Below are 17,606 nucleotides of genomic sequence, written 5' to 3' on the forward strand. Positions count from 1 at the left end.
GCTGACTGGAGACCCAAGAGGAGGAGTCCAACAGAAAGACAGGAAGTCGTGGAATTTGGCAGTGGCTGGAGGAGCCCAGGGCACTTTGGGCCAACTGATGGTAACCTTGTCCTTGGCAGGAGGGACCACAAAGACCGAGACAGGTGCTGAGAGGCTCAGGGATGCATTGCTTCCTAGCAGGTGCCCCTCTTAAAGACTGAGTGATTAACAGATTGATACTGGAATTTGGACTAGGACCCTGCGGCTGGGAGTGCCAGTTAGTGTCACTTGGGAGCCTGCGAGAGCAATGGTCCCCAACCTTTTTGGCACCAGGGACTAGTGCTCCTATGAGAATCTAATGCCTGATGATCTGAGGTGGAGCTGAGGCCGTGATGCTCGCACTGGGGAGCAGCTGCAAACTCAGATGAAGCTTCGCTCACTGGCCCACCACTCACCTCCTGCTGTGTGGCCTGGTTCCTAATAGGCCACGAACTGGTACCAGTCTGTGGCCGGGGGTTGGGGACCTCTGTGCTAGAGCTCTAGATGCCCACCTGGGAGCCTGCTACAATGCAGAAGTTCAAACCCCATCTTAAACCTCCTGTCAGAATCTTCACAAAACCACTCAGTCATTCTACGCATCTTAAAGTTTGAGAAACACCAACCTAGCAGAAAAAAACACCAGGAAGTTTACTCAGAAACTCACCGAGGGGCATGGGACTAGCGGGTAGGAAGAGAACTTCTGGCTGGAGCTATGGCTTGGCCAGTGGCCAGGGAACCCTGTCCCTCGGTGGGGCCACTGCTGCTTCTCTGGATGCCCTGAGCATCCCGTGGAGTTCTCACAGGGCCACCGGGAACCCCTGCAGCAGGCACAAATGTCAGAGAGCGTGCTCAGGTGGCAGCCTCTGCCTCGTGGTCTCTTGCGGAGAGGAAGCCCAGAGCGAGTGGCGTTGCCACCTGGGGGAGGCTAAGCCACCCACCGCTGGCCCAGAGCTCAGGACAGCAGGGGAGCCCAGGGCAGCACCAAACAGCAGGCTATGCTTGGCCACTGAGAAGGCAGGGAGGGCCCAGGAGGCTTTTACAGGAAGGGGTGGCCGAGAAAGGCCACTCAGAGGGTCACACGGTCCTGAGTTCCTTCCGTCATTGTTCTCAGATTAGGCCATTCTGAGAATGAGCGTTTGGGTTTATAGATTTGGGAGGTTTTTTTCTTCTTAATGGAAGAAGCATGTTTCCATTTGAGCTCATAGCAGTCTGGCTGCTAATGAAAGGCAGGCGTCCAGGGGCCAAGGTTCTGATTGCCACCACATGGAGCAGGGGAGGGGGTGGCGGTAGGAGGGAGGCTGTTGTCTGAGTCTGCAAACCAGACATGCAATTGGGAAATGGTTGGGAGGGAGGAGCAGTGGGAGGGCGGAGAAGGAGGGGCACAGAGCGCCCGGGGAAGCAGGGTCGGAGGGAGGTGCAGGAGCCCAGAATGGCAGGGCCACTGGGCAGCACCTGTGCCCCACAGCACCCACCCGTTTCCCCTGTGGTTCACCCAGGATCCCGCACGGCTTCACCCACATAGGGAGAGCCCACTCTGAGAACAGCAAGAGAAAGAAAGCCTTTGGAAACAGCCCAGAGCTCGTTAAAGGGAAAAATATAGTTGGGTGCTTTAAGTGGAGTCTTAACTTTTCTGACTCGTTCCAAAAAGAGAAATTGAGGCCCTGAGCCAGGGTGGCCTCTTCCCCCAGCACAAGGTTTCAGGTTCAGAGCCAGGAAGGGATCTCAGGTGGCCCGAACCTGCAATTTTTAAAGGGCGCTTTTTTTATTTTTAAAGAACACATTATGCTTCTTAGAGCCTCTGCAAGCTCCTATCAGCCCGAAACCCTCAAAAAAATCAAAGCTTATGAAATCTTTTGAGAGAGGAGCCAGATTCCTATTAGTGTGAGTGTGTGTATGAGAGAGAGACAAGACAGACAGACTGACACACACGGATGGAAGCGGGAGGTTTCAGAGGTGGGTGCGGGTCTGGGTGTGCGCCTGAGAAGGTGCCGTGTGCACGTATGTGTAAGAGAGAAAGTATGTGTGTGTAAGAGAGTGTGTCGTGCATTAGTGTCCATTCTCATGCAGATTTCCCCTCACTGCCTCCTCCAACTTGGACATTGTTCTCTTTGAAAAAAATCAGGATTTTCGTGACGTTCGTTAAGTGTGCAGCTCCTGATCCTGTGATGACACCTACGGCACCTTCCTGCTGCTTGCGGGATGGGAAGGGCAGGGGGCTTGGTGGGGACACGGTTGGGCTGGGCTCTCCCCAGCCCTCTCTGGTCCAACCTGTGGAGGCGGAGCTGGTCAGGACAGGAGCCCAGAACGCTGCTGGGCATCTCAAAGCTCTTGCCACTGCCCTCCCCCAGGTCCTGAGCTGTGTCAACCCAGACAATACCAACAGCCCCGAGGTGCCCGTGAAGATTCTCAACTGCGACACCATTACTCAGGTCAAGGAGAAGATTCTGGACGCCATTTTCAAGAACGTGCCCTGCTCCCACCGGCCCAAAGCTGCAGACATGGACCTGGGTGAGTAGGCTGCCCGCCTAGGGGCCGTCTGTCCTGAGACTGTTTGGAAGATCTTCTTACCATGCAGGGGAGCTGGGGTGCAGGGGGCAGGCGTGCACAGCCGCCGGGAGCCCAGAGGGTATGCCTTCATGCCACTTCGTAAGCAATAAGCGGAGTGGGAGCTCCAGTCTGCTGGCCATCTGACTGCCTCTGGGGTCTGTCGCGCAGCTGAGGGGTGGGCGCGGAAGTGTCATATCTGCAGCGAGGGAGATTTAGTCTGAGTCTGTGCGGTCCGAGGTCTTGACACTGCCTTCATGGTGCCCCCAGGCTCTGCCCTGCCCCTCTGTTCTGCGCCTCTAATTTTTGCTGACTACCTAAGGCATGAGGGATCTGGGTCAGTGATGGAGGATGGAGGAAGCATAGAGAAAAATGAGCTCTGACAGCCTACTGGGGAGCAGGATGACATTTCATCTGAATGTTCCACGAATAGATCGCGTAGCCTACATAAACAAGGGCATGGCACTTAGGGCCAGCTGCATCTTAGACCCAGTTACAGTTTGCCTGAGTGTATAATAAGGTATCTTTCTGGAGAAATCCTAGCAGGGAGCCCCAGATTCTGAAAAGGCCAGGGCTGAAGAGAGGCAGTTTGGCATCACGGGTCAGTGTCAAACACACTCGGGTTTGAGTCCTGGAGCTGCCATGTCCCAGTGGTGTGACCTTGGTCAAGTTACTTAACCTTCCCGGGCCTTAGTCTCATTGCCTGTAAAACGGAGATAATAGTGCCTGCTTCATTATAAGAGTGAAATAGGGTGATGCCCACAGTGCACGGGAGTGAGTGTTGGTTACTGCCGTGACTGGTCACGAGGACGATAGTGGTGTGGAAACGGTATGTGCCTGTTTGCTGATCCTGGGCACGGAGAGGAAGCCATTTACGTGTGTATGTGCTTGTGTCCGGGGGTTTGAGGCACGTCGGGGTGGGAGGACCTCCAGGGGCCCCTAATCCATCCATCTGGCCTCTAAGCTGGCTTCAGCTAAGCCATCCAAAACAGATGGGCATCTGTGCTATTTTCCAAAATCCACAGCAAATTTTCATCCCCTCCCACCGCGGTACCCCACCCAAATGCTGATGCCCAAAGACACGGGACCAGGAAGCTCTGCTAACTCACCTCAGTTCTTACCGCTTCACTATAACCCCGTCTCCTCTTGCTGGGCTCTTGGAGGGATGTGTTTGGCCCTGTGCCCAGAGCCCTGATGCCCAGGGAGAGAGCTTGGGCGAGCATGTGCCCCTCTTCACGTTGGAGGTCTTTCTGTGTATGTTGTTTCGGAAGGGAGGGAGGGAGGGAAGGTGAGAGTCTGTGTTGGTGGGTTGCAGGTGACTGTGTCCACGTGTGTGTCCAGAGACACTGGTCCCGAGAGTCGGGTTGGTTATCTGGATTGCATGCACGTGAATGTCCTGCTGTGAAAGGCCCGGACTGGTGCAGTGAAGGGACCTCTTACAGACTCTGGGAGAGAAGATGGTCACCGGGAAGGAAGGCCCTGTATCCCCACCCCAGACAATTAAGGGGGGAGCTGCTCTATAATGGGTTTCCCAAGGAGGGCTGAATTTACTCAGGTAGCTGGGTAGCATCCACCATTCCTTTTGTTTCTCTGTGGGAGCCACGGCAAGGGTCATTCTTGGCTTCTGAGCGTCTTTACCTGCCAAATGGGTGGGAGGATCACCCGGACAGAGTGGGGCCAAAGGGAGGCGCTGTTATAACAGCCTTCGTGCCGGAAGCTGAGTTTGGAAGGCGGGCATATAGAATTGTGCCCTTCCGGTGCTTAGGAGTAGGGTGACTTCCCAGGACAGGGAGCAGTGGACAGCCACGTCAGTCTCCACCTGAAGTGTCAAGACTCAGTTTTTGCACTGAAATGCCTACTTTTCCTTCCCCCAAAAAGGGCAGATGGGTGGTGAAAAACACAGGCATCCTGTGGCGGCTTAAATAGTGATGGATCTCAAGAAGGGCGGGAGCCAGTGTTCGTCACTGTCCTCTCAAGCTGAGGGGACACCCTGTGGAAGCAGATCCAGGGATCGCCCCGTCTGTGCCTGCTTGGTTTCCTGGAGAGACTACTTCATAGCTGGTTGATGCTGCTCGAGCCCAGGCCGCCCCACCTGGCATCTGCATGCCTCGAGCCTGGGAGGGGTAGGGGATGGTTATTAACTTTAGAAAAATAAAAAGCCTCAAAAGGCCTGGGGTGCAAGCCCAGTAAAGCAGATCACTAACGGAAAGGTGTCAGGCCTCCCGCAGCCATGGAGTGGAGGCGGCAGCATCCCGAACAGCCGCGGCCACTTCCCGTTGCCCACCGTGTCCAGTCAGGGCACAGCACAGCAACCAGGACCTCTCAGGCTCTCAGGCTCAGGGCTACTCAGGCCTGGAAGGGGCCGCCTGCTTCCCATGGGGGGCTGGGTCTCCTGTGACACAGGGCTCCCCATGACCATTCATGTTTCAGGGACAAAGAGAACAAAGGGGCACTTCTCCTGCCACAGGTGCTGCTTGGGGGGACTCAGGGTCCACCCGGGGGGGACAAGGCCTCCACAGCAGGGATGGATGAAGGGGAGAAGCCAAAGAGGGGGTGTCAGGAAGTTTGAGCCTCAGGCCCCCATTCTCCTGGGAAAGAAGCATCATGCTAAACTCCTCACCCTTCTGTGATGGGTGCTTTTCCGAGGAATATCCTCTTTTTCTACTAAATCCTGGTTTGGAGCTGCCCCCAGCACCCTGGCCGTCTTTCTGCTAAAGCCAGAGACTGCATAACAAGGAAAGCAGGGCCTCCTCGGAGACCCAAATGCTTCTTCCACACAACCAGACTCAGCCTCGAGACCCCGAGGGGAAAGGGAGGCAAGGCGAGGTTTCCCCATGGTTTCGGTGAAAGTGCTTTGAAAGCCTAAAAGCAATTTACAAATGTAAAGTGTGATTGTTATCAAAAATTAATCTATGCTAAGGGACACAGAGCACAGAGGCATGGAGGGGCCTCACTCAGCCACTTGCTGGACAGAAGCAAGACAGCCAGCCCTCCCCATCTTCATCCCTCCCCACCCGCCCATGCCTCCTCCTCCCATAGCTGAGGGTGTTGGGCAAAGACTGCCTTCCCCTCCTGATGTCAGCCCCTGGCGAGGCCAGGACACCTGTCCCCGGCCAGCTCAGAAGGAAGCAAAGAAATTTTAAGCTACCTCTGTAATTGTCCCAAGTGAATCCAGTCCCAGCACCCTCCCCCTGCCTTTCATCACCACTGCGGCCCCTGGCCCGGCCTAGCCCCTCATTCCTGACACTTGTGTTCACTGATCTTTAGACTGAAGCTCTCCCACCCCCAACCCCTCCAGCCTTTCACCAGACCTTTTCAGGCAATAAGAAACCAAGATGGGGAACTGAGTTAGTCAGGGTTCTCCAGGGAAACAGATGTGGGTAGATAGGATGTGTATATACACCTGCGTAGACAAACAGGTAGATGGATAGATGATAGACAGATGATAGATAGATGATAGATAGATAGATAGATAGATAGATAGATAGATAGATAAAAAGATAGATAGATAGATGATAGATGATAGATAGATAGATGATAGATAGAGATAGATAGATAGATAGATAGATAGAAAGATATATAGATGATAGATAGAGATAGATAGATAGATAGATAGATAGAAAGATATATAGATGATAGATAGAGATAGATAGATAGATAGATAGATAGAAAGATATATAGATGATAGATAGAGATAGATAGATAGATAGATAGATAGAAAGATATATAGATGATAGATAGAGATAGATAGATAGATAGATAGATAGAAAGATATATAGATGATAGATAGAGATAGATAGATAGATAGATAGATAGAAAGATATATAGATGATAGATAGAGATAGATAGATAGATAGATAGATAGAAAGATATAAGATAGATAGATAGATAGATAGATAGATAGATGGATGGATGATAGGTAGAGATAAAGTATATGTAGTGTGTGTGTATAATATTTATGGGGGGTAGGGAGGGGGGACTGATTTTAAGGAATTGGTTCACATAATTATGGAGTCTTAGTCCATCAGGCTGCTATAACATATCACAAACTAAGGTGGCTTATGAACAACAGCTGGCAGATTTGCCATCTGGTGAGGATCGCTTTCTAGCTGATGCCTTCTCACTGTGTCCTCACATGGTGGAAGGGGCAAGGGGTCCTCTGGAGTCCCTCTCAGAAGGGCACAGAACATTCATGAGGGCTCCACCCCCGTGACCTAATCACCTCCCAGAAGCCCCGCCGCGAAATACCATCACATTGGCGGTTAGGATTTCAACATATGAATTGTGGTGGGACACAAACATTCAGTGTACCACATGGAGGCCAGCAAGTCCAACTTCTGCCAGTCGGCTGAAAACGCAGGGTCGAGCCAGTGCTGTAGTTCAAGTCCAAAGGCCGTCTGCTGGCAGAATTCCCTCTTGCTGGGGGGTGGGATTTGGAGGAGTTAGTCTTCTGTTCTCTTCAGACCTTTACCTAACTGAATGAGATCCACTCCCATTATGGGGGCAATTCATTTCATTTTCAACATTTAAATGTTGATCGCACCCAAATACACCCTCACAGAAACACTGAGGATAATATTTGACCACATATCCGGGCGTCTTGGCCCAGCCAAGTTGGTACATAAAATTAACCGTCACAGGAGCCAAGGTCACAGGAGCCAAGGTGAAGGACACAGAGCCCACCTTCATTTCAGTCTGTTGGAATCTAGAGAAAGAGAGAGATCACAGGGTGGGGGGCGGGGACCGTACTGGGGCCCTTGGGCCTTCGGGGGCTCTCACAGCACAGTGCCAAGGACACCCCGCTCTGCTGCGCGTGGGCTAGTCTCACGGAGTTTGTGTCCCTTTCCGCCCACAGGAGTTGGGTCTAGGTACCCTCTGGCATCACTAAACTCATCAGCAGACATGGGAGTATAGATGTGACTAAGAGGAGTATCTCATTTTCACACAGCAGCAGGAGGCAGGACACCCCTCTTTCTGAGCCATGGGGATCTTTGTGTCCTCCCTAAACTCCCCAGAGGAAATAATAGGTACCATTCTGGTCCACCGCACGGAGGAGAAGCCGTAGCTCAGAGAGGCTTGGTGCCTGGGCCCTGGTCACACAGCAGGGAGGTAGCGAGAACAGCGTTTTCTCCCACACAGTCCCTTCAGCAGAGCTTGACCTCCAGAGATTCCTCTGGTTTCATGCAGATGCTCCATCAATAGCCCCTGGAACTCCACCATCCCCTCTGTCTTGCCATTCAAGTCCCGCTGAAAGGATATATTTTCTCAAATCAGTAATTCCTGTATGCAATAAAAAGATACACTATCTTCTGAGCGAACTGTAAAGAGTTCACAGCAGCTGTCTCCCCGGTTTGCGTTTTCCGCGGCACCTGATGGAGAGGACGGATAAAGATAATGGGATTTTTTTTTCTTCTTTTTTCTTTCGCCTCTCTCTCTCCCCGGAAGGTGGGAGTGGGGCAAATTGGTTTGTGAGTGTGTCTGTCCTTTGTGCTCGGAGGCTGGCGCAGGGCCCAGGGCCGTGGGCAGGAGCTTCTGGAGGTCAGAGCTGGCAATTTTCTCTCCGTGCCAGGTACATGAATGCCAGGGTCACCCTCCTCCTCCCACCACTCACTACCTGCCTCTGTAACTCTTCTTTGACCCGGTGCACTGCCAAAGTGACACCAGAGCCTCTGTGCTCCGTATGCAAGGAGGTCTCTTAAGTTCTAGTTCATCTCTCTTGAATCGAGTGGCAGAGCACAGCCTACTTTTTCTTTTGGCTCCCAGACTTCCCCAAATAGCCAGTGCAGGTGCATTGCAGTTTGCAGAGACTTTACAGTTTGCCTGGAATGCGGACTCACAGTTCTATTTAAGAACATTTCACAGTGCAATTGTGTTGTGTTTTTGAACTTGCTCTCATAATAAAATGATTATTATTTTTTTTCATAAAACGTATTTGGTTGGTCTCCCCTCCTGCTCCCAGCTCAATTTTCTGACCTTGTTTGCAGTGACACTGACCCTTTCGCACGCCTCCCAGCTCCTCTGTGACGGATGCATGCTCCCCCACTTTGCAGGGGCTGGGTGTTGAGGGTCTCAGGGTTCTCGACCAGGTGTCTCTTTGAGCTCGCTTGTTGACAGGTGTGCAGCAGTAGGGTCATGTCTCCTCCAGCCTTCTGCTCGGGACCCTGCTTTTGGAGGTAGAGTGGGCCCTGTGTCAGGCTGGCGTGTGCTCCTGGTGAGAACACGTTCTCAGTGCCTTTGTGCCGTTGCGGTGAGGAAAGGTGGCCTGGGGCGGAGTGCAGGCTTCTAGCGTGGAGTCCGTTCCTCGTGGATCACGAAGGCTGATTCAGCTGGTTCTAACCAGCCTGGCGGGCTTCTCCTTCCTCCTTTGGCCTTCGAAGTCCGCTCCGCCTAAATCTTCCTGTGATGGGTCTGAGGAGAAATGTTGGTAGAAAGACTGGACCTAGGCTGGAGTGCAGGGAGGGTTGTAGTAAAGCTTTAAGGTCCCCGCCCCGGGTAAAATGAGGGTGAGGTGCACGCATGAGTGTGTGTGAGTGCATGTTCATGAGAGTGTGCCTGCATCTAGCCGTGTGTGTGTGTGTGTCGTGCTCTCGCCTGCATACACTCGCCACGAGGATCAGAGCTCACGAGGGGCTGTGCACCCAGGGAGGATTGGCCTCTTGGATGGCACCTGCTATGGGTCGGGGACCCTCCAGGAGCCAGGCCAGTGATCTGGTGCCTGGTGTCAGCGTCTCCGTCCAAGGTCAGCCTACAGATGACTCGGGGACCCTCCAGGAGCCAGGCCAGTGATCTGCCTGCTGTCAGCGTCTCCGTCCAAGGTCAGCCTACAGATGAACCGCACTCTCTTTCCCCAGACGCCTCTCACAAACCTGGGGGAAACTATGGTGCTCCCACCTCCTACCCCACATCGAGTCCCTAAGCACCCTCTGGTCTGTCCCCCAAATATCACTTACACCTACATCCTGCCCCGACCGCCTGAGCCCAGGCCCTGTGGGCAGCTGTCTCCAGTGGGGCTCTCTCACCCCTTCTCATTCACCCTGTCGCCGTAGCCCTCGGCTCAACCCCAGATGCCTTACTTAGCATGGCATGCCAGATCGGTCTTAACTCACTCTCCCAACTTTATGTGCCTCTCCACTGTCTCCCACAAGGACACATACCCACGGATCCCTGACATGTCACATAAATGGCGCCTTTGGACCTGAATGCCCATCCCCCTGACAGTACGACAGACACCTATGCCTGTTTGCCCTTCGGCATTCAGCTCAGGCAGCCCCTACCTGCCCCATGCCCTCCTGGCCAGCCCACCTCCCTCTAACGCCTGTCAGCTTGGTCGGTGATTCTTCGTTGTCCTGCACAGCTCCACACAGGCAGCCCTTCACAGGCTGTGGCTTTTATTTTATTGTTTCTTCGCCCTCCTGGCCAGCCCACCTTCCTCTAACGCCTGTCAGCTAGGTCGGTGATTCTTCATTGTCCTGCACAGCTCCACACAGGCAGCCTTCACAGGCTGTGGCTTTTATTTTATTGTTTCTTTGGTTAACCCTGTATAATGTCCCATGGGCACAGAGCCTGGCACACCATGGGCACTCGGGAAATGGTGTTTGAATGAACAAGTGAGCAGGTGGCTGTAAGTTTAGATGTTCACTATGGAAGCTGCAGGAGATGCCTCTTACCAGACGGGTCGGCAGATGTCCTGCTCCAGAGCAGGAGTCACTCTGTCTCAGGATTCCTTGGTGACTGTCACCAGGTTTGGTGCCTCAGATCATTTGGTGCCTTGAGGTATTTTCCAGTCCCTCACTGTGCCCAAGGCAGGCAAAGCTGTCACCTGGAGGACACTGGCCATTTCCCTAAGCTGCTCTAATGGGGTCACCTCGTCCATAGCAAGGTGTGGACACAATAGAGAGTTATTTTTAGTGCTGTTTTTGTAGGCGAGACCGAAGGAGCCTATCTGGCGAAGAGCATGCTTGGGAGGAGAACTTAGGATTAGGAGACCTGGGCTCTACTGATTTCTCACTGCTGTTGTGAAAACTAAGCATATATGAATATGCAACAATACCCAGAGCACAGAATTAGACATGCCCTTGCTTGGAGCCTCATGAGGCCAACGTAGACAGCCGCTCACACCGCTAAGGACACCAGGCCGCTGTCCTTGATCTGAAGGTGGATTTGTTCTTAGAGTCCTTGGCAGGGATGAGATCCCATGAGCGTGGCCAGGCGGTTTGGGGTAGGGACTGCTCCTGGGGCAGGGAGAAGCCAGCTGCTTCAGCCTTTGACCTTGGCCTTTCCTGGTCCCGGCTTGGCTTGTAGAGCTCCATGACTCACACCTCTGTCGAGAGGAGGCCAGGAAGCGGTGCAGAGAACTCCAGCACGCCGAGCCCATCCACCTCTCTGGTTTCCCTGAGGCACGGCCTGTCGAGTCCGGGGAGATAGAAGCTGTGGCTAGCCAGGAAGGAGGAAAGGAGAGTGGGGAGAACATGGACGTGAAGTGTGTTCTGGCCAACACGTCGAGTGAAGGACCCCGGGCAGAGAAGAGCGAGTCTTAGGGACAGATTTCCACGTCAGTCCCCTGACCCGATTCAGTGCCCGGGAATCGTCTGCTCTCCTGTCGTAGTCCACACTCTGGCCTCCATCCCAGCCCAGCTGGCCGGGCCACCCAGGGCCTTGCTTCTTTCCCGCAGGCCCCGGGGTGCAGCTGCCAACCTCAGGCTCCCACCCTTCTGGGTTCATCCATCAGGACCGGTGTGCAGATGGGGCAGAGAATTTTACTTTTTTACATTTCTGATGTTTCGGCAGAAACACAGCGATTTTTCTGTATAAAAGGTAACAAAAATAGCAGGCTCGAGTGAGTGAAAAGCAAGCTATGTATTCTCTTTCTTGAGTCCAGCTCACTGTCCTCATGTTAGTATTTGGGGGAACATTCATAACTTTTGAGATAATTGCCCCCAAAGACAGCAGTTGCTGCCTCCCTGCTGCCCGCTGGTGCCCCATCAGAGGCGGGGCTGGGCTGCAGGGACCGCAGGACTGGGACACCCAGGATGCGTCTTCTGTAGTCTGCGAACCTGTGACAAAGTATTGGCATCAGTGAAGCGCATGCCCCCTGCCTGCCCTTGACCATCCTCCCGCCCACTGCACATCATCACTGCCCGAGCACTTCAGCCAGCGGGGAAAGCCTATGTCCAACCCATTGGTACAACTCATTTAGTGGAAAAGAAAGGGCTGTGGCCCAGTGGAACTGCCAGTGGCACATTTGGACCACTGGAGCTTCCAGGATGGAGCTGAGTGGAGGCAACTACCTGCCAGCATCACGGTGTAGCCACAGCTCTGGGTTCCAGTCCAGCCGTCACTCTCCCTCCCACTCCCAACACCCCGTCGACTCACAGATGTGACGGGCACCATGCTGCAGTGCCCTGAGCAGGGTCCACATCGGCCTTCCCTGCCGAGAACTCCCGGAGGGTGGTGGCTCGGGTTACCTATCTTCGTATCTGGATGACCTAGTCCAGTGTCCCACCCAGAGGGGGCGCCCAGTCGGTGCTGGAGGAAGAGAACTCAGCTGGTTAGTGGAATGCGCAGTGGCTGGCGATGATGACCTCCTGGTCTGTCTTCCCAACCCGTTTCTTTAATTTTCTGGTTGTAAAGTCAGAAGAATGAGGGACAATAAGACAGCTTTCATTTCTGGCAATGGACATCTCCGATTGTGTTTCTGAGGAGTTCGGATCGTCCTTTGTGCCAGGTTGCTCACTGTCTGCCTACCGTGGAACACGGACACATGGGTCCAACATCCTCTTTTACCGCTTGGAAAACAGGCCACCGTCACACACTCACTCACTCTTCCCCTTCATTCATTCATCCATTTATTCATTATTCCTTTAATAAATACTCATCTGGTACTTACTGTGTTCCAGGCACTGGACTAGCCCTGCTGGTAGGCATCTAGTAGCATCATCTTTGTATTCCAAGAACAAGCCATCATTCCTTGGCTGCCCGGGGGGAAGAAAGGGGTTGGTCATGGCCATACTCTGCCCTAGATTTTGCAGCTGGGGGCACAGAGGCAGACTGACTTTCATTTGCTTACATAATCCCTGGACGCGATCAGAGCCAGGGCTGCTGAGTACAGCCGCACAGGCTGCACACTGCACAACTCAGGGAAGTAAGTCCTGCATCGGGCTCCAGAAAAAGTCACCAGCTGCCATTTGCTTAAGCCATCAGGCTGGGCGGCTTGCTCAGATCCCACTGGGATGTGTTACAACTCCATCAGCAAGTGGTACCAGTGCAGCTGCTAAACTGGAAAGCCGGTTCTTTGCTGGTATCGTCTCTGTCTAGTGTTGGCAAGCCCACAGCCGCTTCAGTGAAGGAGACCCCCTCCTCCCTTGGACTCAGTGTCCAGAGCGCATCCCCTGCTTCTCCTCCAGCCCCCGTGTGGAGAATGCAGAACGCTGACTGCCTTCTGTGCCCCAAAGCTTTCTCTCTACGACCCCTAGCCCCCCATGCAGCCTCCGACTTAATGGCCCTGTCACCATTCACTAGGCAAGAAGGGGAGACCCAAGAGGCTCCATCTTATGACTGGGATAAAGCATCGAAAATCCGTGCATGATACATCCATACATATCTACACAGAATTTTAAAACCCATAACAGAAAACAGATCACAACAACAACAAACAAAACACTAGGGACCAGGTGCCCCTGTGGGGCATTTCCCCTTTGGCTCACCACCCCGCCTGCCTTGAGGCCGTAATCTCCACGACCAGTCCCAGCCCTGTCGTCAATAGCACTAAGTAATGGGGGGTCCCCGGAGGCCTATTGAGGCTCCTCTGCTCCAGCGAACACGCGCGGCTTCCTTATGTTTTCATTCCGGGGATGGCCGGATGCTACAGGAAGCTCTAAACCAGGCAGCAGGCGAGCCTGGGAACTGGAGCCAGGGGCTCGGATGCTAGGAGCACGTCTTCTCCTTCTAAGGGCAGGCAGCCCCCTGCCTGGGCCTCTTTCTCCTCAGCACTGACCATGCCAAGTGCACATGTCAGCAAGGGATCGGCGCTCTCCGTGCCACAAATGTGGCTGGTCGTGGAGCCGCAGCTCAGCCTTGACCGGAGGGAAACGGAGGGAGGGAATCTGAAACGTGTCTCTGTGGGCCATAGGAAAATCCACGGCGGGGTCAGGCAAGGACGGCGGGTGACTCCTTCCAGCTCCTAACCGTACTCTGCAAACCCTAGCGCTCTGCACGGCTCACAAGCATCGGCATCCGTGAGGTGTGGAGGGCAGTCGTGGCTCTGCCTGAAAACCAGATGCCTCGCTTCCTGGCTGGAACGCATGTGGCATTGGAATATAAAAGCCTGTTTTCCTTTCTGGTGTGTGCACGTGCGGGTGCGTGCGTGCACATGTGCGAGAGCTGGTGTGTATCTGGCATGCACCTGGGTCCCCATGCGCGTACTTTTCAAGACTGGAATGTGCACTCTGCGTCTCCACGCTGCTGGGGATTCGGTTGATGAGAAATCATGCACATGTGCGAGAGCCGGTGTGTATCTGGCATGCACCTGGGTCCCCATGCACGTACTTTTCAAGACTGGAATGTGCACTCTCCACGCTGCTGGGGATTCGGTTGATGAGAAATAGTCTTCGATTTGCCCATGTGGGATCCATCAGCGAGCCGTGTGTTGTAAGTGTCTGGGCCCACGAGGAGAATGTGGGGAAGTAAGTATATACCTATAGCGTCAACTAATTAGGTGCTGGATAGATCCCGAAGGTGCCATTTTCCGCATCAGCTTTGTGGGACGGGGCTGTTCCTGGCATGAGAACGGGTCTTGCTGATCTCTCCACACACTTTCACCCAGTCTCTCTGCCAAGAGCGACCCACCTGCTGGTGTTTGGGTGCAGGACACACTCCTGGAACAGACACAGGGTGCACAGTGACCGTACCTGCAGCTTTGGTCTCGTTAGCTCCAAGGCCTTACCGTCAAGTAAACGAGGGTGTGACATTATGGTGCCACTTTGCATCTACTTAGCGCTTTCTTACGTGCTTCTGCCTGCCTCGTGCCTTCAGCCGACATTTACGAAGCATCTACTTCTTGCAGATGTGGCCACTCACCGAGAACAGGTGGGCAGGGGAGGACAGGTGATGTTATTCCCATTTCTGTCACATGGTTTGTTGCGATGAGAACCTGAACTAGAACTCAGGACCCCTTTGCACTAAAGGCTTCTGCACCCCCTCCTCAGGGAGTGTCTGCAAGCACTTGTCTGTCTACGGATATCCCTTGAGGTGGCGCTGTGTAGGTGCCCACACAGGGGTTCTGAAGATCCCCCCAGGGGGGGCCCGAGGGCCTCTCTGAGCTGCCACTGCTCTTCCCACAGAGTGGCGACAAGGAAGCGGGGCGAGGATGATCCTACAGGACGAAGACATCACCACCAAGATTGAGAATGACTGGAAGAGACTGAACACCCTGGCCCATTACCAGGTGAGGTGACTGGGGACGGGAGGCGGGGCTAGCTCACTGAGCAGCCAGTTCCCTTCGGGTCTCAGTCCTTGACTAACAGCCCCCTCCCCCGCCCCATGAGGCTAGACACCGAGCCCTAACTCCACTTCTTCAGTAGCACCTCATGTTCCCTTAGGGTTCCAGGGGAAATGGATGTCCTTAGCCAGGAAACCTTCACCTCCTTGCAGATAGGATGCCGACGGGCACCTTCCTGCAGAATGCGGGCAGAGTCTCCGAGAGAAACAGTCTCCTATTTCTCCACGTGGAATCCGCTAGCAAACCCGTGTGTTGTAGGTGTCCGGGCCCTTTCTTGGAAGGCCATTTCTTGGGAGACCATGACATTGAAGGCTGGGTGCTCCCTGAGGAAGCATCGGGAGAGAGGGTGCTAGTGAGGAGCCCCAACCAGAGTCTCTCCGAGAGCGAGCCACGACACAGAATACTTACTGCTCAGTGTCGGATCTGTCTCGTTTCATTCGAAGGAAAGCCAACAGCCTCCCAAGGCCCCGAGCTCTTCGCCGAGGCACTGATGGCCACTGAGGACCAAGTGAATCCTGGTTTGTCCTCATCTCCTGGGTGGCAGCGTTTCTGTACCCAGGTCTTTATCAGCCTTTTTCCTATAGGTGCCAGATGGTTCTGTGGTGGCTTTAGTGTCCAAGCAGGTGACAGCCTATAATGCAGTGAACAACTCCACAGTCTCGAGGACCTCTGCCAGTAAATATGGTGAGTTCATTGAATCATCCTGGGGAGGAGAGGGTGCCCTGAGCAGCACCACTGGAAGGCCCTGGACCCCTGGGGCGGGGAGTAGGGGGCCGTCGGGCAGGCTGCCCATCAGAAGAGAGAGCAGGACTAGGAAGGAGGCTCCTGGCTCCCAGTGGGAACCCTCATGCAGGAGCAGAATCTTCATCCCCCGAGAACAGGAAGAAAATCTAACCTTTGTAGACATCTTACAGGCTAGAAGATGCTTTCGCTTTGTGATATTCATTAACGTGCATCGTGTTCATAACAATCCAGTGAATTAAATCATTATTACTTCCCGCTATTATACAGATTAGCAAATTATAACTCAGAGATGCAGAGGCCGCACACCGTGTAAAGGTCACACTGATGGAGCATTCGAGGGAGGGGGCAGGCTCCGGGTCCGCGGCGCAGGGGCAGGGCGCTGGGTGTGGGCTGGGAGCCCGGGCGCCGCCCTGTTCTGCCACCCTCTGGGTACCGGGGGGCCAGCTGCCTGACCACTATGAGACCTGGCTTTCGTACCAGCAAAACAGGGATTGAAAATACTACCGATGTCATGGGATCATCACATAAAATAAAAAGAAGAAAACAGAGGACAGTACCTGCACCTAGTAGGACCTTCCTCTTCTTTTCTGCTCAACACTCATCTCACCAGACCTCACATTTCAGCCAAGAGCGGGGAAGAATTGGCCCAGGCCAGAGGGGAGGGTGCAGGGGAGCAGGTGACAAGACGATTACTCAGCTGGTGCAGAGTCATTAAGGGAGACAGGCTACCTGCTCTTAACGTTCGTACCTAATTGGCTACACAACACATCCTGAGACACGAGAACTCTTACAAGGAAAAGTGTAGCAAAGGACAAGCTTATGTTTTTACAAATTGAATAATTAAGGGCTGGCAAGATGCAAGTCCAGGAGGGAAGGGAACTGGGTAGGGGGAAGCAGCAACAGAGTGTCCCGGGGGGGGGCGGGAAAGGCACCCCGGTTTCAAGGAATGAACTAAATTGAGGCAAGGCGGCAGCGGCAGGAAGGATCAGACAGACGCTGGCCGCGGCCGGAGTGGGGGTGTGGCGGGGGGACGCAGCCGGAAGGCTGAGCGGCCTCACGCGCCTGGGCCCGTTGCATTGGCAGAAAACATGATCAGATACACGGGCAGTCCCGACAGCCTCCGCTCACGCACGCCCATGATCACCCCCGACCTGGAGAGCGGAGTCAAGATGTGGCACCTGGTGAAGAACCACGAGCACGGAGACCAGAAGGAGGGCGACCGGGGGAGCAAGATGGTGTCTGAAATCTACTTGACACGACTGCTGGCCACTAAGGTACCGGACTTCAGACAGGGCCTGGGACCCGGGAAGGGCCTCCGCCGCCCCACAGAGACGCCCGAGCTGGCAAAGACCTCATTCAAGCTATTATCCCCACGTGACAGGCACCGCTCATCAGCCTGGGACTCTTTCTCAGGACAGAACCTCAGAATCCTTCTCAACCCAGTGCTCTGGGCAAACGACCCACACCCCAGCGCGGGCGTGCAGTCTGAAGTTTTGTTCCCACCCCTTCCCTGTGCCCTTTCTCAAATGTAGAGACACCAGCCACTTCTGATCATGTTCTTCCACCGTCCTTGTGAAAGCATGGCTCCTCTGAGGCGGGGGAGGTGGGGGCGCGGTTCATATACAATCTCTAGTGATGGAAACTGGGGCTCCATCAGTGACTTTCCGGGCACCGTCTCTAAGCCTGGTCCTTGGGCCCTTCTGTGCCTACAGTTAGTTTTTCACTCCTGAGGCTGGCCTCGGCCCGCTCGCTGCAGAGCCAAATGGGTAACTGTTCATTAGCCGGAGTGAATAATACCGAAACA

The 17,606-nt window shown here is 54.0% G+C and overlaps 1 protein-coding gene across 1 annotated transcript in view; it reads left to right on the top strand.

The window, feature by feature from the left end:
• Positions 1–17,606, top strand: part of PLXNA4 (plexin A4) — a 418,764-nt gene that overhangs the window by 384,318 nt on the left and 16,840 nt on the right. Inside the window, exons 25-28 of the mRNA XM_015588415.2 lie at positions 2,367–2,526; positions 14,901–15,004; positions 15,643–15,742; positions 16,886–17,076. Of these exons, the coding sequence (XP_015443901.1) occupies positions 2,367–2,526; positions 14,901–15,004; positions 15,643–15,742; positions 16,886–17,076 (555 nt within the window). The remainder of the gene's footprint in view (positions 1–2,366; positions 2,527–14,900; positions 15,005–15,642; positions 15,743–16,885; positions 17,077–17,606) is intronic.

The sequence above is a fragment of the Pteropus alecto genome, unplaced genomic scaffold (assembly GCF_000325575.1).
Source record: "Pteropus alecto unplaced genomic scaffold, ASM32557v1 scaffold22, whole genome shotgun sequence".
NCBI classification, from domain to species: Eukaryota; Metazoa; Chordata; class Mammalia; order Chiroptera; family Pteropodidae; genus Pteropus; species Pteropus alecto.